The sequence below is a fragment of the Microcebus murinus genome, chromosome 7 (genome assembly GCF_040939455.1).
Source record: "Microcebus murinus isolate Inina chromosome 7, M.murinus_Inina_mat1.0, whole genome shotgun sequence".
Lineage (NCBI taxonomy): Eukaryota > Metazoa > Chordata > Mammalia > Primates > Cheirogaleidae > Microcebus > Microcebus murinus.
In genome coordinates, this window is record NC_134110.1 from 78,964,376 (window position 1) to 78,991,731 (window position 27,356).

At 35.6% G+C, this 27,356-nt stretch overlaps 1 protein-coding gene across 1 annotated transcript in view; it reads left to right on the forward strand.

The window, feature by feature from the left end:
- Window positions 1-25,365, forward strand: part of TPD52 (tumor protein D52) — a 211,280-nt gene extending 185,915 nt beyond the window's left edge. Inside the window, exon 3 of the mRNA XM_012739995.3 lies at window positions 24,935-25,365. Coding sequence (XP_012595449.1) covers window positions 24,935-25,103 — 169 coding nt within the window. The 3' untranslated portion in view covers window positions 25,104-25,365. The remainder of the gene's footprint in view (window positions 1-24,934) is intronic.
- The last annotated feature ends 1,991 nt before the right edge of the window (window positions 25,366-27,356 follow it).

Here is a 27,356-nt window from a genome sequence, read left to right on the forward strand (position 1 = left end):
GCTATATAGTATTTCACTCTATAAATATAAACTAAATTTTGTTCATGCTTTTCCCTAGTGATGAACATTTAGATAGTTTCTTGTTTTTAATTATTATGAACATTATGAGCATGTTTGTCTCCAGGGACACATGCATGTGTTTCCATGTTACCTGGAAGCTTAATTATAGGGTGGAAGAGTGTATGTATGTATATGTGTGTGTGTGTGTGTGTATAATTTTTTTTTTCTATTTTATTAGGTACTACCAGATTGCTCTCTGATCATTCCATTTAACACTCAAAGTTTATGACAATTCCCATTTTCTCACAAACCAAACTTTGGATTTTTTTAAAGACTTTATTGTATTTTGATAGTCTAATATTACAGATGAGATATTTTAATTTGTTCTTTTCTAATCACTATAAAGTGATGTTGAACATCTTTCATATGTCTATTGGCCAGTTTTCTTCTTACATAATTTGTTTATATTCTTTGTCCACTTTTCTATTTGATTATTTATCTTTTTCTTATTGATTTATAATTCTTTATTATGGATATTCTTTGTTATATGTGTTACAAATTACTTCTTTTCAAACTATCTCGTGTTTTATTTTTTTTAATAGTGACTTTGTCATGCAAGTGTGATACAGTTAAGTATACCCATCTTTTCCTTTATGAGTTGTTATGGTAGTCATAAACATGGCCCCCAAATTCTTTGACACTTTTCCATTAAGGAGGTCTATATCTTCCCTTGAATCTGGACTGTATGAGCCCTTGAACAGTAGAATATAGCAGAGGAGGTATTGTGCCAGTTTGGGGGCCCAGGCTTTAAAAAATTAGGAGCTTCTACTTCCTGTCTCTTGGGTTAATTTTGGAATATAACTACCATCCTGTGAGGAAGCCCAGGTTGCCTCACCCTGCAGAAAAGTCCATGTGAGCGTACTGGCTATGTGAGTGAGCCGTCTTGAAGTGGGTCTTCCAGCCTCAGTAAACCCCCCCAGTGGACATAATGTGGATCAGAGACCAGCTGTCCCTGCTGAGGCCTGCCCAGATTTCAGATTCTTGAGCACAATAAATGGCTGTTGTTTAAAGCCATTGAGTTTTAGGATGATTTGTTTTGTAGCTGGAGTACTTTGTGTGTCTTATCTAGAAAAGCTTTTCCTACCCTGAGATCAAAAAGATATTTTCCTTATTTTTGTATAATGTGTTCAAAGATTGATTTTCTTAGTTTCTGTAATGTATTTGCTACTCATTTTTGTGTGTGTGTGGTAAAATGCATGTAATGTAAAATTTACCATTTTAAAGTGAACAACTCACTAGCATTTAGTACATTCAAAATGTTTTGTAACCATCATACACTGTCTAGTTTTAGAACATTTTCATTACCCCAAATGACACCCTGTACCCATTTTACAGCTTACATTATATGTGGCTTGATATGGGGCTCTAATTTCCTTTTTCCAGGTGTAAAGCTAGTTTTCCCAATATGGTTTATTGAATAGCTCTTTTTTTCCTCACAAATGTAAAATGCTATCTCTATCATCTGCCAAGTTCCCTATATAAGAGGGCTGTCCAGAAAGTATCCAGGCATTAGATACATAGCTGGATACTTTCTGGACAGCCATGATTTACTTAGGTTTGTTACAGGGCTGTTTATTTTTTTCAGTTCTTTCACCCTGGGATTTTAAAAAGTAAACTTATATTTATAAACATACTGCCTTGTGATTAGACTTCTTATCAACCTCCCTTTAGTTGCTCTCTCAGTATAGTTTTGTATGTATATTTTTCCCTAATAAACTGTAACAAATCTCTAAATGGCCTTTTATGTGACATGGTTGCTAGGACTTTGCAAAATTACATTCCAGCTTTATTGAAACTTAATGTGTTTTATATATTTATGTGTAAGGTCATATGTTCCTATTCAGATTGTCTAACTCGATGTTATTTTTAAGTGCCTCTTGATAGTGATAGTCATATGTTGAATTTGAAATTTTGTATTTTGAGGGATTGTAGCTTTAAATAGGATTATTCTTAAGTGTTCTACATATCTTTCTACTATTCCACACTGACCTGAGCCAGTGTGCTCATGTCCTACTATAGGCTCTTTTTGGTAAATACTGGTAGCCATTTGAAGAAGATAAGGACTAGCTACTTTTTTGCAGTCTCATTATTAGGTTATAATGAAAGCAAATCTCAGACCAAATTCTGCTGCACATACAGACACACACTTAGAAATTTACTAACTAAATATTAACAGGCAGGCACAGACAGTTCTTGTAACATGAAGAAACCTCATCCCTCAGTCTTCAGAGGGGCTCTGACTAACACCTTGCAGAAAAGGGGTCACTTAAGGAAAAATTCTGCTTCCTTCATACCCAACAATAGGCAAACAGAATCCTTCACATCTCAAACAAGCTATCAGAATATTCAGTTTAAAGGAAGGCATCATGCATAAGGGAAAAGCACCCATGCTCTAATAGATTCCTAGGCTCTCTTCTTGAAAGGATAGGCCAAGTCTTTAAAGTGCTTTTTAGTTAGCCTTTCTTTTCTTTCTTTCTTTCTTTCTTTCTTTCTTTCTTTCTTTCTTTCTTTCTTTCTTTCTTTCTTTCTTCCTTCCTTCCTTCCTTCCTTCCTTCCTTCCTTCCTTCCTTCCTTCCTTCCTTCCTTCCTTCCTTCCTTCCTTCCTTCCTTCCTTCCTTCCTTCCTTTTTCTTCCTTTCTTCCTTTTTCTTCCTTCCTTTCTTTCCTTTCTTTCCTTTCTTCTTTTTTTTTTGAGACAGAGTCTCACTTTGTTGCCCAGGCTAGAGTGAGTGCCGTGGCATCAGCCTAGCTCACAGCAACCTCAAACTCCTGGGCTCAAGTGATCCTCCTGCCTCAGCCTCCCGAGTAGCTGGGACTACAGGCATGCGCCACCATGCCTGGCTAATTTTTTCTATATATATTAGTTGGCCAATTAATTTCTTTTCTATTTATAGTAGAGACGGGGGTCTCGCTCTTGCTCAGGCTGGTTTCGAACTCCTGACCTTAAGCAGTCCGCCCACCTCGGCCTCCTAGAGTGCTAAGATTACAGGTGTGAGCCACCGTGCCTAGCCATGCCTTTATTTCTTAAATGCTTTTTATTTCACAAATGGGACCCCATTTTTAATATTCATCATGCTAGTTATAGCCCACTATTTTCACCAATGACATTTTTTCTGATATCCAATATCGCAGTTAGCAAAGGATCAGTTGTCCACTGAAATACAAGATAGTAGAGGCATTTAGAGTAGCCACCTCTGGAATATGAATGTTTATTATGACTAAAGTGGACTATTTCCTGGATTGTATATTTGTTACTTTAGCTCACATCACATTATCCCAGTGTATAATATATTTTTAAGTATTTCAGAGTAAATTGTAGGCATCATAATTATCACATATACACTGTTTTTTACTAAAGTAAAAAGATTTCCTAAAAGCGAAATATTAATATCAGTTCTGCTTATAAACTCTATTTAGACTTTTAATCCATATTGACTATGCAGAGAGGCATTTTATTGACACAAAAACACTCTATGTTACAATTGTTAGTTCCCATCAAAGTATTGTCTGCTTCAGATTTGGTTGTATCCTGGTGTGATTCTCAGGTTATTTTGAAGCTTTATAACAATGCTCATGTTAAAAAATCAATTGCTGTTTGTGACTGTTGGATTTTTGGACACAAATCTTCAAGATTCTTTATTGCTTTATTTATTGAAATTAAAGTAGAAATCAGGACTATTTATATATAAGAGTGAGGTTTTGCTTCTTCACATAGAATGCTAAGGAATCTAAAAGTATCAAAAACAATGTAATATTTTGTGATAGAACAATTTGAAAATATAATGTGTTATTGGTAGAAATTAATTGTGTTCATTCTTTCCGTTGTCTCTTGTATCTATTGTCACGTAACACACTTACAGCAGTATGATAGGCAAGCAGCTGCCTTCATAGCCATTGCCAGTACTAAAGATTTTTCTAGGCTCTTAGCACTCTTCTTTCATCTGTAAGGACAGGGAAGGCAGCTGTCTTTATGTATTGGTGTAGGGTTGGCATGGTTTGCTAAGGCAGCTGCTAGACTGACTTCACAGCTGGGGGAAGAGTGCTTGGTATTAACAACAAAATTTCACGGAAGTATGAAAAAGACAATGAATGGGGGGTGTCTTTTAGATCTTGGTCACTTGAGGTGAAATAGGGCTATTGATTCCTCCTAAAAATATAGATAATTAATGGAAGGATATTGAAGTAGTTTTGATTGGGTTTGGTGCAATTTTTTTTTTTTAATCTTTTAGAATCTCCTCTTCCTGAGTGATTTAGGACAAAGACATAGAATTGTGGATTTTTTTGTTTTATTTTAAAATGTACCACATATGCAAAATTTCTTTTATCTGTAGACAATGTGAGTTTTTTTTTCTTATGGTAGCCATAGTTATAATAGCTTGTTAAATAATTTTAAAATGTTTAATTTTTATTTAGTATTTTAAAAGCAATCTCAAGACCAGTTTAGTTAACTTTAAATAATAAAAGTACACAAATACTAGTCTAGTGTTATCCAGAGATCAGTTTTAATCAAGTCAATGAAAACACTGGTATTCTTAAGAAATGTTAGGTAATTTCATATTGACCATGTAACAGCTCTCACTCCAGACTTCTAGAACTGATCCTCTCAACTTTTTTTGATAAATTTTATGAAAGAAATGAGTTTTATGAAACCAGATAGATACTAGCATTGCCTGAAGTTGGGCCAATTAGCCAAAAATTTAGGGATAATTTGGAGATTTTGAAACTCAACTTCAAAATCCCAGAGATGTCATGTCTTTACTTTGAGGATAGTCAGTTCTTTTTTTTTTTTTTTTTTATATATATTTTTAGTTGGTCAATTAATTTCTTTCTATTTTTTAGTAGAGACGGGGTCTCGCTCAGGGTGGTTTCGAACTCCTGACCTCGAGCAATCCGCCCGCCTCAGCCTCCCAGAGTGCTAGGATTACAGGCGTGAGCCACCACGCCCGGCGAGGATAGTCAGTTCTTAAAACTTAGCTATCTTTTGGTAGCTATAAAGTATTGTTCAGGTTAATGACAATTTGTGGATCTGTTGTAATTGTAACTATTTTTACTTGAAAGGGCTGTGCTCTTCCAACTATATCACTACTCTCTTGAATGCAGCCTGTATTGGCAGTGGAGAGTCAGTGCCATCTTGCTTGCCGTCTATTAACCCACTTTCCTCTTGGACTGAAATATGTTTTGCTTTCCTCTTGGACTGGACCCCTTGAGCAAATCAGAAATGTTCTCATTTTTACTCTGCAGTCATTGTGTTCAGATGTCTTGTCCCCTCAATAAGAAACTTTGTGCGCCACTAGGGGGTCTAAGTTGAGTCTCAGATCTCCAGGTGCATTATCTGATTTAGCTTCCTTAACCTTTTCAACAAATTTCTTTGCCATCTGACCACATTAAAATAAGTTAAATGTACATACTATGCTTTATCTTCTTCCACAGCAAGTGGTCACAGTAATTAACATGATCATGAACATAAAAATAGTTTTTTTTCATTTTAATCCCTTTCTCCCTCATTTATAATATTGAAGCCATAAATTCTTATGATGGATAATGTAATGGAAGATATACATACTTAACTTCCCTTTAGAGCTGAATAAATTATTGAAACAGTTTCTCTTTCATTGCAACTGACATATCTTTGGCAAGGAGCTTACCTTTCAACATTTAAAACCCAACTTCTTGAATTCATTTCTAGCTCATGAGTTCATGCTAGCTACATGACTACAAAATAATAATAATAATTGGGTTTAAAATTTTAGGAGAACTATATTTCATTATAAGCAGCATGTCAATTTAGGAGGACTAGGGGCAAAAGATTTGACTATGTGACTTCTCAGAGATCCCTGAGAATATAATTTTTATACTATATTTAGTTTATTTTGTTCTGCAGATGTCTTTCTTATCAATAGTTGCTTAAATGGGGGAAGTGAGCTGAAGACCTCTCTCTGGTTTTAAGATCATACAAATACAAAATGTTATATACAGAGAATAACAGAAGATATAGAGGATAATAGTTATATCTTTGTGCTGTTTAGAACATCTTTCTTCCATTGATGATCTGGAAAAATAGAGGGAGACTGAGCCAATGAATGGAGATCAAGATGTTATACTGCCACATTTGGAATCAAGGAAATGTTAGAAGATTGGAGGATTTTCCTATATTTTTCCAAATGATTCAGATTCTATCTCTTACCTTTTCTTAAAGACCTACCTTTTCTAGGGTTGAGACTAGAATCTCTCTAATCTGATTTAAAATTTTATTTTTAAACATAAGCTTATATCACTGATTGGTCTATTAGTAGGAAAAGGGATTATAAGTATTAAAAAAAGTGATGGCTTCCTTTCAGGTATTTCAATACCTAGGCCCCCAAAAATAATGAAATAAAAATCAATGTTGTGTGCCTCATTGCTTTTTCATGTGTGAGAAAACTTTTCAACAGTTCTTTCTACCCCAAGGGTACTATAGATTGCTTGTACTGTCAATACTTTTCTTCATTTCTTTTGTCCAGTACAATACACCTCCTTGTCCCTTTTTTGGGGAGTGGTGGTAGAATTTCACCCACTATTTAAAATGTAGATGATGCATTGTTTGGAAAAGTTGGCTTTGAAAAAAAAGAGTTTAAATCTAAGTGAATTATCACCTAGGTTGTGTGTGTACCTAGACCAGCAACCCGATACTGTGGGAAAGCTACAAGCCACCTTTGGAGATGGTAAAAAAAGAAAGATTCTGCTGTATAGTTTATTTTGCTGTGTGATAAAGGCAGGACTTCTTAATCACTTAATCAAATTTGGAAAGAACAATAGACATCCTGTAAGTCTAATGTCAAAAGCAAAATTTATAAGAGAAAATTTAAAAATCATTTCTTCTCATCTATCACCATGCTCTTATTTCCTAGAAGAATAAAGGAGTTCATTTTACTAGCATACGAATTATGAACTAATGTTTAATGAATTTTAAACCGAAGCACCAGATGATGTGTATAGTAATGCCTCATGAAATCTTAAATAAGGCTCCTGTAATGACAGCTCTCCCGAACACAGCAATTTCTCCAGAACCTGAAAATAATATGGAGTTCTAAAAACAGTGGCCATAAAACCTCTGGGTTAACACCTGGCATCTTCTTATTAGAGGTTTTTGCTTGATATACAAATCATTAATCTTATTTCAAATGTAAAGAATCAGAATATCAGGGGAGGAGGCCTAAGAAATCAGCCTTCAACACATCCCCCCAAGTACTTCAAATGCTTACTAAAAATGAAGACATTACTTCTGGCCCCCATGAAGAGCTTCATCAAGCCTTATTGATATGTATTTCTTTTTTTTTTTTTGAGACAGAGTCTTACTCTGTCACCCGGGCTAGAGTGCCATGGTATCAGCCTAGCTCACAGCAACCTCAAACTCCTGGGCTCAAGCGATCCTTCTGTCTCAGCCTCCCGAGTAGCTGGGACAACAGGCATCAGGCATGTGCCACCATGCTTGGCTAATTTTTTCTATATATTTTTAGCTGGCCAATTAATTTTTTTCTATTTTTAGTAGAGGCAGGGTCTCACTCTTGCTCAGGCTACTTTCGAACTCCTGACTTTGAGCGATCCTCCCACCTCGGCCTCCCAGATGGCTAGGATTATAAGCATGAACCAACATGCCTGGCCGATAAGTATTTCTTAATAAGATTATTTGTTCCAGCTGAAAGGAAATTGGAAGTGGTTTACTTCTAAAGACCATATAGGAAATTGAGGTAAGTGCCAGGGCAGCAGGAGAAATAATGATAACATTGTAGAAAGAGACCAGAAAACTAAAAGTCATACTCATTAAAAGAAACTTCTATATTGGAATATTTAGTAACAAATTTTCTTAATGATGATTGAGACCAGGCTCATTTATTTTGTTTTTTATTACAACATGATTTTTGCAGTGAATTTTAAAATATAATTATGTTCGTAATGACCTTAAAAAGTCAAGGAAGGTTTGGTGTGGTAGCTTGCCATGCCACTTTGGGAGGCAAAGGCAGGAGGATCGCTTGAGGCCAGGAGTTTGAGACCAGCCTGAGCAACATTAGCAAGACCCCATCTCTACATAAAAATATTAAAACCTAGCTGGGCGTGGTGTTGCACACTTGTAGTCCCAGCTACTCAGTAGGCTCAGCCAGGAGGATCACTTGAGCCAGGAGTTCAAGGTTACAGTGAGCTATGATTGGGCCACTGCACTCTAGCCTGGGTGACAGAGTAAGACCGTATCTCTTGGTTACAGTGTGTATTTTTGAAAAAAAAAAAAAAAAGACCATATCTCTTTGGGAAAAAAAAAAAAAGTCAAAAGATTAAAAAAATAATAATGCACTGATTGATGACTTGGAAAATGTTTGATTGCATGACTGAATCATAATGAGACTTAAGGAATCAGTATGCCTCTCAGCAAGCAATGACTTTGTGAAAGGAGTGTTGTCCTGCTTTCAAATTTGTAAGAAGTGATGCAGCCACTAAAGAGGTTTTTGTTTTAAAGTGAGCAAAATCATTTTGAAGGGTAGGATGAAAATCATTAGTAAAAGCTGAGTGAGGTAACTGAACCCAACCTTAAGGAATTTGGAAAGAACTTCTGCCCTGATCTTTCATGATTGCTAGCTAGCACATTGATGGAAACTAGATGTTGAAGCAGTAGTTGCCACAAATACCCTGCCACCTTCCTTCCCCTTCCGCAGCCAGCTCAGCACTTCCAAAGAATCCTCCACTTATAGATTTTTTGTTAAATGTTTGGTTTTACTTGACAAATACTTGTTAATGTAGGTAAAGATTAATTTTGTGTTTCTTTTTTATTTATTTGCTTGATCAAATCAGGGTTTCCTGAACAGAAAATCCATTTATACCTCTGGAGCTATAGTCTAACTTCTCTAGATATCAGTTAGGTCATAACTTGACAGTTTAGTGTACTTTTGTGATAGAGTTACAACACAGTTGTTCAGTTGGGTATAAGTTCTGTATGTCAAACTCTTGGTTTGGCTCTAAATTCTTTAAACAAATACACTTTGCCAGTGTGTTTGAAAGGAGGAGAAACTACTGACAACAGTAAGGTATTTTTTAAAATCTGAATGACGTTCACTACTAAAACTTCAACTATACGGTATCCCTTAATTTTAACATTCAATTAATCTACTTCTCTTGACTCCATAACATAGTAAAAAGAGTACAGACTAGAATCAGAATGGGGTTTGAATTCAGCTCAGCTCTACTATTACTGGCTGTGTGACTTCGGGAAAGATTTTTCACTTGGAAAATGGTGATAATAATGTCCCTTCCTCTAAAGTTGTTTGTATGAGAATAAGTAAGATAACATAAAAAGTATAAAACACAATATGTGGCAAATAGAAGTTAATAGGAAGAGCATGCCCCCCACCTGTGTCTTGGTAATATGGCATTCAAATTTCACTTGATAGGTAAGAATTCCCCTGCAATATGTTTATTCAGTAATTAGAGAAGGAATCTGTATATCCTTTAAAAGTTGTATTATTTTTTGACAGATCTTCACATAATGAGTTTGCTTTTCATTTGATTTTATTTATAAATAGCATTTGGTTTTATACTAGTGAACACACACGCGCACACACACACCTAGATGAGTTAATTAGCTTCTAGAAAAACACTTCTTTAAAAATATAACAGTGAGTAGAAATCCAGGTCACAACACTTTTTATCACTTTTCCAGTGATCCTTCTTAAATACTACGTAGTAAACTGATGTCACTTAATAGAGTACAGTTCTGTGTCTCTCATTTATTTAACAGCTGCTTTACAAACATATTAAATGTAAAGTATCAGACAATACCTTTTCATTCTTTAAAAATAAAACCAAAAAGTAATCTCTTTATTAATCCAATTAATTAGTGTAAGGTAATGTCACACCATGAAAGGTAAAAATAAAGTCTGCATCGTCTTTGATTTAAAAGAAGAAAAACGTCATTATTTTCTGTTTAGTTCATTTCTACCAATAACTACACAAACAATTACACAAATACACAAATTTTAGTTATTTGTTGTTTGTATTGTTTTAATCTACTAAAATTTAGAGGTACATTTAATATGGTCTGGTTTTTCAGGGCAAAAAACCGAGTACCGATAAGCTATAACTGTATCATTAAACTTTTTGAGCTATAATTTTGTGATTGCGTACTACAACTTAAAGGGATAAATCTAAGAGTTTTTCTGTTTCCAGTTCCTTAAATTATTGTACTGACCACCTCTTCCTATTTGTCTCTTACTATAGCTTTCAAGTTAAATTTTACATGATTTTTGAGGGAACTATTTTTGAAAACCCAGGAAAATGTCCATGTATCTTTGAGAAGAAATGAGTTACCCCTTATCTCCTTGATAATAATAAATTTATCATCTAAGAGGCAATAATGCAGGGAGATTTTTTCCTTGTTAGAAAACTAAGAGCATGTTATTATAAAATAGAGAAATATATTATCACACTACCATGAGATAATACGATGTTTCCCCCAAAATAAGACAGAGTCTTATATTTATTTTTACTCAAGAAGATACCCTAGGGCTTATTTTCAGGGGATGTGTTATTTTCCCCTCAAAACCTTAGCTTGCAGCACACACAGGATGGCCAGGACTTAACGGGGAGCCGACTTTGTTGGTGGGGCTGCCCGCACCTTTCCAGTCACCTCTGGGATAGTAGCTGTCATAATGGGGCAGATGAGAAGGGCTGCCTGTCTTCTTTACCGCTCTGGGATGAAATGCATGGGTTGTGGAGATCAGCTGCGTAGCAAGGTCCATCACCAGGTCTTATTTTTGGGGTAAGGCTTTTATTGCGCACATGCTTAGAAATCCTGCTAGGGCTTATTTTATGGGTAGGTCTTATTTTTGGGGAAACACGATGCGATTAACATTTTTCTTTTTTCTAAGGAAGCACAGATTTTTAAAAACTTGGGTTACCCTCACATGTCATATTTTGTAATCTCTTCATTTATTAACATAGTGAACATTTTCTTTTTATTATAGTCTCTTAAAATTTTTTTGGTGTATAGTATTCCATGTAAGTATGTATCATAACTTATTTAACTAGCCCCCTGTAGTTGAATATTTAGACTGTTTCTAAATTGTTTCTGTTTTAAATAAAGTACAGTAAATATCCTTTTGCCTATTTCTTCTCACTTGTGTTGGATAAAATCCTAAAAGTAGAATTGCTGGACCAAATAGTATAAACATTCATATTGCCAAATTATTCTCTTTTAGGAAGGTAGTACTAATTTAAAATCCCAACTAGTTCATTCCTTTGCAATCATGGGCACTCTTTTTTATATTAACCATGTTGATAGTGAAAGTACCTTGATTTAATTTGCTTTTATTTGAACATTATTGAACTTGAGGATTTTTTTTTCTTTTGTCTAGGGAGCAGATTGAGGTTACTGGCTTATAATATGTATTTTTTTTTCTGGTAAATTTCTCGTCATATCTTTGTCCATTTTCCTCTTGTGCCTCAATTTCTTTTGCTTCTTTAAACCAAATTATTACTTTTAGGTGAAAATAAACATGATAGAAAAGTCCTTCTTAGTATAAAATACCAAAATGTGATATTCTTCTACTAGCTTATGTTGTAAATATTCTACAGGGAACATATAGTTTACAAATGTTTTACTCTCAAGAGTATATTACCATTTTTTAGTGTTTTATCTGGATTTATCACTCTACAAACATAAATGACATTCTAGAATATTCTCAGAATTGAATAACTCCTTTTTATTAATACACCTTTAGGGATCTTCATCTTTAAAGTCAACACTCTTCAGCTGATCACAAGTATAAGTTCTCATATGAAATCAAAAAATAAACTTTACTGTGTTTTCAGGGTTTGGACTTAATAGTAGATGGCAGATGTAGTTGTCTGTGTTAAACAAACAAACAAATAAAAGAGAAGAGGAAGGGAGTGAAAGATCATTTCCTTACCAAGCAATCGCATAGTTTATTGTCTAGAAAATAAAAAAGAAGAAGAAGAAGAAAGAAAAAAAGAAAGGAAAAGAAAGAAAAAGAGAAAAGAGCCAGTTTTGTGTACTGTCGAGCACACAGATGTTCCTCTTGGCAGCCATACAGTACTAGTCAGGATTGGGGTTTTTGCAGACGTAGAATGTGAGGCTTCTTTGTTGGAGACAAAGTGTTGCCTGTGGTGGGAATTGCTGCAGTGATGGGAAAGTATCGTAATGTATTGTTGGATTACTGTGATTTTCAATAGAGACAGTACATTAAAGTAGCTTTGTGGGCAATGGATTGTTTCAGCCAAGTCTGGCTAATAACACACTCATTTTGGCAAACTCTATTTAAAAGGTAGAACTGGCATCGTTTTGTGGTCATGGAGCTTGTCCCACACTTGGGCATCAGAATTACTTTTGCAAGCACTAGTTTTTAACAACCAATTTATTTAATGTAATTCAACAAAAGAGTTTGTGACTGTAAAGTTAGAACTGTAACTACTTTTCAAATGGAACCATTTATTTTTTGTTGTTGTTAATTGCTAAACTAGTTTTTTTCAGAGTTGTTATAGAAATATCTTTTTAATTGAGTTGCTGCTTCTTAACCCACTAGTTCATTTAAGATAAGGTTTTGTTACAAACTTATAGAAAGTACATGATTTACATGTTTTACATTTTAGTAGCCTCTTTGTGTATATCTGGAGTGTCTTTCGTTTAAATATAAATGCTGTATTGTGAAATGTTTAAACCATATGTGTAAGTCTAATCGATAGAAAGCAAAGATGAGTATTCTTTAATTGGCTAGCTAGTATTATCTTTCCTGGTCTTTCACCAGGAAAAGTATTAATAGAACAGTTAGCTGTGCTGTACTGGATGTTGACCTAGATGTTAGCTGTATTTTAGGGTTAGAATGTACACTTTAAGGATTGATAATTGAATGTTTTTTAGTCATCTCTCTTTTCTGCCTTTTATGTTAAATAGAATACTAAACGAATTTGTATGGCCTTTTAATTGCTTACATAAAATTTGAACAGGAAGTGAAAGAAGACTATAAAAAGTAGTAGCAGCAGGAAACTTTAAGATTAATTAGGTGGGGTTGTTGAATTAGAGATCGAACTAATATATTCATGGAGGTTTAGATGTTGTAAGAACCATAGATATTTACTCAACCATCTCTTTTAACAAAAAAAGTGAGACCCAGAGAAATTAACTAGTAATAACCTGTTGAGTGAGGAGTTGAAACTAGATTATAAAGCTCCTAATTTCACATCTAAACACTCTGTTTGATATCCTTCAATTTCATTAAATCAAGGCAACATTCATTTACTGAGCTCCTACTCTATTGAAGGATTCATCAGATATTTATCATGGGAAAAACCTATATTCTAGTTAGTAAACAAGGAATGCAATCATTAAAAGTTGATAAAAGCTTTAAATAGTGGTTTAAGACAGTAGAGACATATCTCAGGGCGCTACGTTTTTAATGGCCATGTGAACTATCAAATGATAATTATTCTTGAAACTTAGTAAAAGGGTAAATATCTCCAAGCTGGGGTAGTCAGAGGAAGACGTTCTTCATAGAGGTTATATTTTGAGGTGGATCTGGATTTTCTCATCTTCTTCACTGGTGAAATTTAACATAAATTTCAGCTCTTCTCCATAGAGTTGATATTCTCCTGATATTTCTTTCCTAATAGAATTTAAATTTACAGATACCTCTAGTATAATGAACAACATTTCATTATGATTGTTTATCTCTCATACTAGACTCTATAAATTCCTTAAGATCACAGACTTACTCATCAGCTCTTGAATATCTGCTTGGCACATAATGAGTGATTAATATGTGTTTCAAATAAATTGAACATTTGCTGGTACTCAACACAAATAGGGATTTGTATGACAATAACACCTGGTTATGAACTGAATTGTATTCCCCTAAAATGTATATGTTGAAGCCCAAACCCCCTATGTGACTATATTTGGAGATAGAACCTATAAGGAAGTAATAAAGTTTAAGTGAGGTCATAAGGGTGGGGCCCTACTCCAATGGGATTGGTGGCCCTATAAAAGGAGGAGGAAACATGGAAATGCTGCTCTTTCTCTGCGTACCCCTAGAAAGGGCCATGTGAAGACATAGCAAGAGGGTACCCTTTACAAGCTGGGAAGAGACTATCAGAAGCTGAGTTGGCCCCAACTTTGATCTTGGACTTTCGGCCTCCATAACTGTGAGAAAATTGATTTCTGTTGTTTAAGACACCCAGTCTGTGGAATTTTGTTATAGCAACTCAAGCAGACTAATACACACATACATAAACAAACAAATGTAGCAGTACACATTGCTTTAGAAAACAAAAAAGGTCCTGCCTCCCCAGATCTCACCACACATCTTTGAAAAATTTGTCAGCTGCCGTTTACCCTCATAAGAACTTAATCCTGCAGAGGCAGTTTGCCGGCCCCTGACAGCCTGGCAGCCAGACCTGTGCCAATTATGACAGGAAGTAGGTAGTTCCACATACAAATGAATCATTTGTTAAACCAAGAATACTGAATATTAAAGGACTAATAAACTCAACTCTACCATGATGCCTAGTGAATTCTCACCCAGATGGACAGTACTGCCAGCAGGGTCAGATCTGGCTGCTGTGAGCCTGAATGAGGTGTGCCAGCACAGCTACACTCTCACTGCAGTGTGTCTGTCCACAGATGGCTTTTCTGACTAGCACTTCATCCTTCCTATCTGTCGGTGTCTTTCCACCTTTGTTCCCTACAATTTGTTTTCCACAGAACAGCCAGAGTGGTCTTAAAAACAGAAATTTGATCATTTGCTTTCCTTCCGTAGGCTTTCCAAAGCACCTAAATAAGCCCCAAACTGTTCACTGGGGGTATGAAGCCATACCTGGCCTGCCTCCTTGCTTTCCTCTCTGACCTCTGAGTCCTGCCAGTCACCCAGTACTCTCCAGCCACACTGGCCTTCTTTTGGGTCATGCCAACTTTGCCCTGCCTTTGAGTCTTTAAACTAACTGCCTCTTTGTAAAATTCTCGGCCCCCATCTTTGCATAGCTGGCTCCTTTTTTGTGTTTCAGGCCTCTACTTAAACGTCCCCTCTTCAGAGATGCTGCTCTTCTCTATCCAGTTTAATGTTGTTCCCTAGTCCCTCTCTATCATATCATCTTGTTTGCATTTTCTACGTAACACTTACTAGTATTTGATTCAGTTGTTTGTTGGTTTATTGTCTTTCTCTCCCTACCACAGTGTAAGCTCTAGGAGTACTGGAACACTATCTTTCTTATTCGCTGGTTATTTCGGCATCTAAAGCAGTACCTGCCACAGGTGGGCCTTTAAAAAATGTTTGTGGAATGAATAAGTGAATAAATGAATGAACCAATCAACAAATTGACAGGTTGGAGCCTCAGGCCCAGGGCAAGTACTTCTGTGGGTCCCATCTTCCTCAGGGCCTGTATTCTGTTCCCATATCCTCAATTACCTGGTTCCTGCTGTCAACAGAAAGGCCTGTTGGGTCTAGAAACACACTTCCTGAAAAGTCCAGCCGCTATTGCTTATCCAGTAGATTAGAAGCCTTTAGCTAATTGATACCCCTCTAAGTTAAGCTTAATTTATTTGAACACAACATCTTTGTCAGCCGCTGTCTAATCCCAACAGGGGAGAACCCTCCTGCCAGTCAATTTGCCAGCCCCAGCTTACAGCCAGACCTACATTAGTTATGACAGAGAGTAACTGTTCTGTACCTGAATTATTTCTTTGGTAAATAAAGGCCTGCCCGACTGAACTTTTATTGAGCATTTACTAAGTCCTTTGTATACATTTATCTCATACAATCTTCTTAGCAATCTTATGAGTAGGAATTATGGTGATTCCCATTTTACAATAATGAGGAGCTAAATACCTTGCCCAAGGTTACATATGATCATAGAGTTGTTCACATAAAAGGAGTATATTGGGGAACAGAATTGTTCTTAAACACTATCAGTTTGTTATCCTAGTTTTAGTTATTTCTGACCAGTAAACCAATAAACTGGCTGTCTTTACCTATTACCATGACATGATAAATGCTCTCTGGATAGAATTCTACTGTTCCTTTATTCATCTTTTCTTGGCAATATAAAAAGCTCTAGGATTGTGAAATCTTTTCCCATTGTGCAGCCACTGATTTGGGAAGTTCATTTAAATGGGAAAGGAAAGCTTAATGCAGATAACCTCTGTAATATAGAATTTGATAAGAAATGAATGCTCATCAAAGTTAGGATTTCTTTTTAGGGACTACTAATTTCTTCTTAGCAGTGAAGAAAAAATTTAAGTTACTATTTTAGCCTGTTTTGCTTTACTTTAAAGGCATAAGAATTCATTCAGAGATATTTATATTAGTCAAAATATACCTTGCACTGTACTTTTGGAATATTGTTATTATTCAAATGATGTTTTGGGGGTAGCAAAAGATTTTAAATAATGTCATCTAATCCCAAGGAACTTGCCTCAACCTCCTGCTTCCACCAAAATAAAAACAAAAGCAAACAAAAAAACCGTTTACTTACAACTTTAAATCATAAATAGATGCTTTGATTTTTTTTAATTCAGAAATTCTGAAGTGTGTAATGTTTCTTTTTTCTTTTTTTTCTTTTTTTTTGCAGAATTTTATTACAGAGATATTTGATTCTTGGCAATATTTTACTCTGTTAGCATTTAGAGCAATGTCACCCTAGAGATACCAATCTGCTCAGAAACAATTTCTTTTCTCAGGTCAGAAGCAAAAATATCAGCTTGGTGAGCAAAAACACTCTGGTCACTGTGTAGTCACACTCCGGTTTTGACAGGACTGTCCCAAAGATCAGGGCATACTTGCAGCATTCTGAGTAACACACTGTCAACACCTGTGCTCCTCCTCAGGATTTAAAATAAATGAATGCAGCTTTGAGATTGGAAGGCGAGTTCAGGAGCACATATGACAGTGGTGGAATGCAGACTTGTTCAAAGATCTCAGTCCCCCAGTTTGCAGAAATAGTTGCAGAGATGTTTCATGTAGCATTTGAAAGTACCTGTTTACTGTAATTTTCTACAAACATGTATCAAATGCCTATGGTGTCGTGTAGTGCAGAGCTGCAAAGTGAAAGTTCAAAAGTGCCACATTGACATAGATTTATTAAAGAGTAACGTTGATAACAGAAAAAAGTAGCTTCATTTGACCTTCTCAGGTCTCTTTATCATTTGTATACTAGAGGAGGGTAATTTAGGACTTGCCTACCCAGGGAAGTGATTAATATAAGAGGTAAAACATCTGTGTTGGCTGGTCAGTTAAGTGGTGGTTCTATCTGAAACACACTGTGACTGGCTGTTGAGCCAGCAGTCACACCCAGAGTCATCTCTAGCTTCAGATTTGAGCCAGATGAATAAGCTAGTCATGATAATGGATATTGCTATCTGGAAATAAGGCGCCTATGGATGTGGTAAGTCATTAATGAGAGTATTGTGCTTCATGGTCTGAAGGAGTTAAGTGATGAAAGGTAAACTGAAAGGTAATCAGATTTTAAATTTTTTACTGTACAGCTGACCTACCTTCTGACTGTTTGGCTGTTCTTTTTTAAAACTGCTTTCTAGCTTTCATGCTTCCTGATGTAGAAGACCTAATAGACTTTCTGAGTCACAGACTCATAAATTTTAGAAATGAAAGGAATCTTGAAAGTCATTTAATTCAGCCCTTACTGAATTCAAACTCCATCATTGCCACAGTGGTCATCCATGTTGTAAATTCCGAGTGATTTCTGCCATTATTACATAAAACAACTGATTTCCTTTCCAGCCAGCTCTGTTAGAAGTTCTTCCTCTGCCATCCTGTAGCCTCTGCCCATTTGTCTTATTTCTACTTTTAGGAGGCACACAAAATGGTCACAGAAAATAAATACTGTCACCTTTGTAATATTAAAGCCTTTCAAATTTAGATAGGTTCAAAGTTCTCTTTCTACTTTTTTTCCAACCCGCTGAATACCTTACTTCCTGTAAGTTCTTCATTCAACATAATACAAGATTCTTTCACCATCCTCTTTTGAAGAGACTCCAACTAACTGATCAATGACCCTCTCCTTGTGTTGCCTGGAACAGATCACAATATTCTGGGTATGGTCAGAAAAGTAAAAGGAGATTAGAATTATGTAGAATATACATCATTATATGGATTATATATACTTCCAATTCAGCCTAAAATTACATTAGCTTGTTAGAAGAGCAAAACTACATTGTTGGCTCTTATTGAGCTTGCAGTGATCTAAAACCACTTTCTTACGTGAAATCACTTTAAACTGCTTGCTTTTCTGTACTTGTATAGTCTATTTTCTTTTTTAGTTTTAATTTCATAGAAACTTCAAGACTTCAGTGCCCTCTGATTTTAATAAAGAGCATGAACTAGAGTATTTAATTAATGTATCCAGACTTGAGGATGCAAAGAGCAGATATCAGACAGGGCCTCAAACTGTCAAGTCACAAGCTCTATTCTGTTCCCTGAGGGTCTTTTTAAAACCAACCTAACATAACCCTAGTCAGTGTGGGATGGGAGTCTTTGTGCTCCACCCTCTCTGCCCCTTCTACTCCCTTGTCTACTCCCCTTCCCCTCATCGACACTGATTTTTGTTCTATGGGAGGCTGTTTAAAACAGTCTGGGTTGTATGGAATCTGTGGCATGGGTCTGATTCTTTTATGAAAGATTTCCCTCTCTCTGACCATTGCCAGCCTACACAGGCTACTGCAGTAACAGTCTCTTTTAAGTGTTTGGCTTTCCAGAGATATCCGATAAAGTTTCATCTCTTGTTGAAAAGGCACAGAAGTCAGGGCAGACCTTCCAAAATGTCCATAGACTGAAAAATTGGCAGAATATGCCTTTTCACTCCATTTTTGCCTCTGGGGGTTGGGAGGAGGAGAGATAGGGAATAGTTTCTCTATTTCTTATTGGTATCCCCTTACCTCATATAGGTGTTGAATAGGTGTTTGTTGAAAATTCAATAATGCTTATTTAATAAATAACTAATTCAGAGAGATATAAACAAGATTAAAAGAAAAAATAAAACTCAAAATGGGTGGTACAATAAATTTAGAACTTTTCTGTTCTCTTAATATAGTCAAAAGTACAGGGAATTAGGTAGGAATCTGGAGACATAGGTTCTACCATAGAAGGACATTATTTAGGATATTTTAGGGATGAGGTCATCAGGAGATAACTACCTGCCATAAAGCAATTGTCAAGCTAAAATTCGACTCTTGTGTATGCTAGCAAGTGTTAGGTTCTTGAGCATTGTGCAAGTGATTTTGAAAATCACATATCTTTTGGTCATGAAATACAAACTTAACTGCAGTAAACCTTATATAACTGAGCTAAAATGATTCAGCCTTTTGTTTAGATAAAAATACATATTAACCTCTTGAATTTTCATAGTGGAAAAATAATTTTGCTCCTCTCATATTTGATATTTTAAACAGGTAGCTCTACGTTTGACCTTCTCCATGATGTCTACACTGCATTCACTTGTTAGGGAAATTAAGGCTTGAATTAAGCAATATTCAGTTTCGCCCAAAACTACCACGAACCACTTGGAATTCGATTGCAACAAACACTCAAGAGAATAACTTATGAACCCATTAACCCATGAGTTTTGAAGAGGTCAGGAGGACCAGATCTGTTTGGGGAGCTTTGTCCCAAATGTGCATGAATCTACATCTCTACCCTATTGATTTTGATGGAGTAGATCTCAGTTGGCCTTCAGGTATCAGGTTTTTGTTCAAAAAGACAAGAAAAAATTTTAAAAAGCTTCCACAGGCTATTCTGTTGTGCCTCCCAGCCCTTACTCCCTGTAGAGACACCAAGTCTGTCCCTGTAAATTATAGAGTAATCTCTGGACTTCATTATCCCCCTCCCTCAGCTCCAAGTCCCCAAACTCAAAGAATGCCTTCAGTGAGTTTTGTTATCCTGTTGTTTCTTTTATGTATGCTGAAGGTTGCTACTAGACTTGTCCATTTGAACAGTATTCTTAATATCTTTAATAAAATTATATTTGAAGTTATTATCCTTTCAGTTGTCTGTTGTACTTTATAAGTATCAATGCAGTAAATTTGAAAATAGTTCCTATTTGTTGAGTATTTATTTTGTGCCATTCACTTTTCACACTTTATAATGCTTTAAGCCTCACATCGATCTTGTGAATTATTACATGTAACCTTCATTTTACAGATAAGTAAACAGCCCAGAAAGGTAGGTTTTGTTTTACCCAGTCACAGGCAAATCTCTGTTCCACACTGCCAAAATTTGCCTCTGCCAAGAAATGTATGTATTTTCTTCTCTGATAAAATGAACATAATATACTACACAGTGTATTCCCTTTTGCTTAGATGCCATAATACTAGCGCCAAGTTTGATCCCAGTTTTAGTCAGCGTATTTCAGGTGTCTGAAAGCATTTATTCCTTCTACTTTCTTTGGATTTTTTTTTGCCCCCTCCATATGTATTTAGTCATAATTTAACTAGCAACAAATATTTAGATTTGTAATCAAAATAGACTTGATATAGCTGTCAGGTGATAGGATTTTCCTTTCCCTCATTTCTTGACACACCTTATTTTGTAACTCTAAGAATAGATTGTAACTGTCATTATTGATGTCATATGTAATATATTATATGCACATTCCAGATTGTTAGAAAGTGAAGTTATTTACTGGACATTTAAAAATGCTCCATTTTCATATTTTTTAAAATAAACCAATGTTTGAATAAGAAATAAAATTTCTGTTTGTGATGGCGCAAAATACTAGCAAGGCGAGGGTAAATAGAACTTGGTTTTAGGGAAAAACAAAATCATACATTCACACATTAGAGTTGTAGAAGAAGATTAAAATCCTTATTCAGGGTGATTGCAGTTTGAGGAAGTGCATTCAGAATTATGAACAATACCCTTTGCTCATTGCCATGAGGGTATGTAAGTTTCCAGTTGTCAGTTATATGCTTTGTTTATTTTGGCCTAATCAGTAGGTACATTCTATATATTAAATAGTATTTTTAAAGTGATAATCATTAGTTATTTTCAAATGACTTTTAATGAAAATTCAGGTATCAGAAATTATGATTATATGATAATTTCCATTTCCAACTTACATCTTCTAATGACCCAAGATAATAAGTTAGGACTTAAGATTTGTGCTGTATTTAAATTTTTATAATAATGATAGGTGGAAATACTGGAGAGGAGTGGAACTTAGTGAGCACTCTGTCACCTTATTTTGTTACCCATGGCTGTTGTGCTTGATGGGGCAGTACAGATAATACAGGTGTGAGTGATACTTAAACAGGTATGTATTTAAAGTAACTGGCCACTAATTCAACAGATTGTCTAGAAACTAGTTGGGGGCTGTGAAATGTTGCATGCTCATGATCATGTAGGGAATCAAAAGAAAAATGAGAGACTTCTGATAGGCATCTTACAGATTGAACAGAAAGAAGCAATAGACTAGATAGGTCAAGGAAACATGGCAGATGGTACTTTGAAAAAGTAGGGCAAATCTGAATCCACCAAGTAGTCTGCATGTAAGAGTTCACTTGTTAATTGAATATTCAAGATGGTCATAATATTTTACATAGCTAATTAAAAGGCTTAAAATTTTGCATTTTGTGTCTATGTGTAATCAGTTTTTCACTTAGTATTGCTTTATACTGTATCAATTCACAAATACTTAAAATTTTCTGAAAGTAGAATAAAATCATACAACCACAAAAGACTTTAGGTCTTTTCTAACCCTGTGCTTTTTAATGATGAGGGAATTGAGGCCCAAACAGTTCATTTAAAGACCAAAGTATACACATTCCGACATGCTCACACACAGGGGCATGGCTGCTGGCTTCACATGTAAATCGGCATGACTGTGAGCATTTATATGAATTGGAAAAAACAAATTAGTGTTAATTAAACCATTAGAAAATTTTTCCGGACTCACACCTATAATCCTAGCACTCTGGGAGGCCGAGGCAGGCAGATTGCTCGAGGTCAAGAGTTCGAAACCAGCCTGAGCAAGAGTGAGACTCCGTCTCTACTATAAATAGAAAGAAAGTAATTGGCTAACTAATATATATAGAAAAAAAACTTAGCTGGGTGGCGCATGCCTATAGTCACAGCTACTTGGGAGGCTAAGGCAAGTAGGATCACTTGAGCCCAGGAGATTGAGGTTGCTGTGAGCTAGGCTGACACCACGGCACTCACTCTAGCCTAGGCAACAAAGTGAGACTCTGTCTCAAAAAAAAAAGTTTTTTCTTCTTAAAAAAAGAGAAAAAGAAAAGTTTACCTCTATAGTCTTAACTTTAAGGCACTGTGAGAAAGTAAGAAAAAAATCTTAAAGATTTTAACTTACTGGGATGAAAGCATAGTTAATGATTTCAAAAGAACTATTTTAAAACTTCTGAGAATTATGATTACAGAAAGACAGCTAATTTGACTAGCAAAGTCAGAATTACTCTCACAATATTCTCTTTGGATACTGAGGTTGAATCCAAGCCTTGTATTTGTCGGCTTTGTATTATTTAATATATTTATATCAAAGAACTAGTCAGAGAGATTCTCTCTATTTTAAGTCTATGAGAACCATCAGTAGCATGCACTGACAGATGTTAAAGAATGTCTGTGGAAAGAATGTCAAAAACCTCTCCAAAGGAAAGTCTTTAAACCATGTCCTTAATGCAGAAATGCAAAACCAGATTTAATTGCCCTTTTCCTATACAGCTCAGACATGCAGGCTCGTTTACTGCAGCATATGGTCTGAGAAAGTGCACAGTAGAAGAGAGCAGTCCTGGTAAAGGCTGAGATTGAATCCATTTAGGCTGGAGTTCACAAAGATCAGTCAGAAGCAAGCACTTGAAGTTGAAAGAAACACACCAAGCAGTAAAAACACAGGCTATTTTCATTTTGAATGTGCTCGATGGAGACATCCTATTTACCTTTCAAGACAACAGTATTCTGTGGTTTTAATATGAAATAGAAGAATTCTGAAAAACTATCCAGATTTTTTTTCTAATTAAAAAAAAAAAGGATGTAAAAAATAACATTACATGAAACTGTGGAGATTCTTTTTCCTGATAATTTAATTCATTATTTACCACTGGAGAAAGTAACCATTTTTCTAATGGAGAGTAATTAAAACGAGTTTGATGGCAGCAACATGGCTTATATTTTATTTCATAGGAAAGGCATTATAAGACTATGTGAAGCGATAAATTCTTACCACTCCTAAAGGGATTAAGTTTACTGTTCTTGCAAGAGGTCACAGGTAATTGAAAACTTAAGAAAAGAAAGAGCAAAAGAATCTGTAAATCCTCTTATACCACTGCGTGGCTTTAGGCCAGTAGCTTTATTTCCATGTACCATAATTTTTCTATCTGTAACATGGAGGATATCTCTAATTGTTTTAAACAAAAATACAGAAGATATGATCCATGCTGTCAGATACACACATATGTATTAATACATATATATACAGATATGTAGAATGATTAGAAAAAGTGATTGACTTCATTATTTTCCCAATTTTACAAAAAGACATTTATTTCTATAATCAGAAAAAAATAACTTTTTAAAAACAGCTGAATAAGCCTAAAGTTTACTTAATGGACCATTTATAAATGCCTTCAGAATATCTAATCAAACATGGTGTGGGGACTGTTCATTTTATTGTCTACCAAAATTATTTTCCAGTGACTTTTTTGAGACGTTTGTTTCTTCATTTTATGTTTATATAAAATTATTTTCATTTCAAAATTACAGTATCTAAAGTATATATTTAGATCTTTAAAGATTTGTGGGTTTTAATCAGTAGCAGTATTTTCATTCTTGCTTTTCTATAATGTTAACATTAAACTTTTAAAATAAATGATTAAGGAAGAAAGGCAAGTGAATATCAGTTTTCATTTGGTATTATAAAAAACTTGAATATTTTATTGACCAAATTGAGTCATCATGATGTTATGGCTGGCATTATATCTTTCCTAATTCATTTACTTTTTAAATTGACAAATAAAAGTTGTATATATTTATTATAAACAACATGCTTTGAAATATGTATACATTGTGGAATGGCTAACTCAAGCTAATTAACACATGCATTATCTCACATACTTATCATTTTTCGTGGTGAGAGCTCTTACAATCCACACTCTTGGCAATTTCCAAGCACACAACACATTATTATTAACTATAATCACTATAATGTACATAGATCTCTTAAACTTATTCTTCCTATCTAACTGAATTTTTGTATACTTTGACCAATATCCTTTGACCTGATAACCATGGGGGCAGTGGTTCTCTCTGTTTCTAAGAGGTCAACTTTTTTAGATTCCACATATAAGTGAGATCATGTGGTATTTGTCTTTCTGTGCCTGGCTTATTTCACTAAACATAATGACCTCCAGGTTCATCCAACTGGCACTACATTTTAATAACAGTGCAATCAATCCCAAATACTGAATGCTTTGTGCTTAGACTTTTTTCCATTTTGCTTTTGTAAAATTTCACTTTACTTTAAAAGAATATTTTAATTTTAGGGAGAAAAATATATCTGAAAACATTTTTTCCCCTTGATACTCTCTAACTTTAAAAATAAATGACGTGTTAAAGTAAATACCAGTTTGAAGAACTGACTTGTTTGAATTTCAGTTTGGAGTATACTTTTATTGTGGTTATAAAATCTTCAAAGGCAACTTTAAGATGAAAATTCTTAAACAACCAAATTACTTTTATGTGGAATACAACTATTTCTCAGATACTAGTGTTAACTTCTTTATCTCGAGCCAACACAAATTAAAAAGAGAATTTGCATTTAATTTTTAACTAGGTGTTCATGTTATGATATACAGAATTAATAGAATTTTTTTTCTTACTATTTAGGAAATACCAGAAAGGAACCAGGGTCCGTCTGCGGCTATTAGATCTTGAACTTACGTCTAGGTTTCTGGGAGCAACAACAGATACAACTATACTAGAAGCTGATGCCATTCTCTTAGGACTTCAGGACAGTAAAGACTCAAAATCAAAAGAGGAACATCATGAAAAATGAACTTTGCTTAGTGGATTCACTCTTTTTTTGAACACAGATATTCATCAAGAATGCAATTAGAAAATAGTGAATAAATGATTGAATGAAGATGCAATAAATGAAAGCTATAATTATATCTCTTACTAGAATTTTCTTTGGCTGTATCCACCCCTGCCTTTTTGTTTCCCTTACCTATATTTTTTCCCTTTGATTGGGATAGTATACACTGTGCTAAGAAATTCTGTCATTCAATAAATAATGTTTTGAGTGTTTTTTATATTCATGGCACTAGTCTAAATAGCAGTAAACAAATTAGACAAAATTGCTTGCCTTGTGGCACTTACATTTAACTGGAGAAAATAGACAATAAATAAGTAAAATATAAATATATAGTGTGTTAGACAATGATACATGCTGAGGAAAATTGCTGAGTGACGATGAACAGAGCAGCTGCAGTGAGACCTGTAAAGAGGCTATCGCAGTAATCCAGGAGAGATGATGGGGGCTTGGACCAAGGAGTAGCAGCGGGGTGGTGAGAAGTGGTTGAAATCTGAATATATTTTGGAGATAGAGCCAATGGGATTTCCAAACATTGGATATGGAGAATAAGTAAGAAAGGAGTGAGGAATGATATCAAGGTTTTTGGCCTGAGCAACTGGAAGAACTGAATTGCCTTTAAGATAGGGAAGAGCAAGCTTGAGAGAAGTATCCAGAACTCCATTTGGGCCATGTTAAATTTGAGATGCTATTAGTAGAGATGTTCTAAAGGCAGTTGGATATATGGGTCTAGAGTTCATGGGGGAGATCTGGATGAGAGAGACTTGCAAATCACAGACATTTTACCATACTTCCTGAATGATGTAGGTTAAGAATTCAGGTGGGGTTCAACTGGGCAAGTTTCCTCATGGTATCAGCTGAAGTCACTTATAGGTACATAGCTGGCTGCTCTCGCAGAGTCCAAGACAGTTTTACTCACATGTCTGGTATTTTGGCAGGGGTGGTTGGAAGGTTAGGTTCAGCTGGGACTGTCAACCAAAGCCCCTACACATGGCCTCTCCAACATGGTAGTCTCAGTCTTAGACTGCTCACATGATGGCTGGCTTCCTCAAGAGGACGCTTTCCAAGAGAACCAGGACAGAACTACATGGCTTTTTCTGACCTAGCCTAAGAATCACACAGCTTCACTTCCACCCAGTTGGTTATAAACAAGTTCTAAGGCCAGCCCAGATTCAAGGGGAAGGAATAAGAAGACTATACCTCTTAATGGAGGTGTGGCATTGTCACATTGTAGAAGGCCAAATGGGATGAGAGATACTGTGACCATCTTTGAAAAATAATCTGCCACACCACCCCTTCTCAGGGCCACACCAAGTGACCCTCCAAAGTCCTAAACCTAAATTTCCAGCCTTCTACTCACTAACCTTTCTGCTCCCTTAAGTTTGTGTACCCAATTGAACACTTTTTCAAAAATCTTTGAGACTCCAATCCATTGACTCCCAATTTTTTCACTCATCATCTCCTTCATGCTCTCACTACCCTCTCTACCCAGCTTTAGAGTCTGGGGTGCATCATTATAATTACTCCCTTGCAAATAAAGCACCCTTAAGTCCTGTCACCTTGCTCCCTTCATACTTGGCAAAACTTCAACCCTGGTTAAATCTGTGTACCTACCTCATTTCTGCACCGAGCAGCTCAACATTACAGGAGAAGTTGATTGGTATCACTTTAAATCTGGAGTTCTGGGTTAAGATGTCTGACTACTATACACATCTAACTTTACTCCCTCCAAAGCCTCCCCGAAACTGCAATGAAGGGAGATGGATGGATGGAAAGATAGGTAGATAGATGGACAGATAGGTAAATGATAGACATGAATGTCCACACTGAAAAAAAAAAAACCTCAAGTGTGAGAAAAGCAGGGAAAGAGACAACACAAATTGCAACACAATTTTGCAATCTGGAGCAGAACAGAGATAGAAGAATTCTGAGCTGGTGGTGCAAAAAGCTGAAAACCATCCTGATTTACTGCAGAATCTTCTTAATATTCTGGAACTGGCAGTACTGGGGACTTCAGGATCTAGGAGTGAAAGGGTAGAGGAGGTCAACATAAAGAGAATTGGGTAAAACCTGAGACACAAGAACCTAAATTCCTCCCCCCATTCCATTTCAGTGGTGCAGCTGCCCCTTCCACTCAACATAGCTGTCTCCCACCTCAACGTGAGTCTGGCAATTTAGCATTTGGACTCTGCCATCTGCCTTCCTCTGTAAAAACAG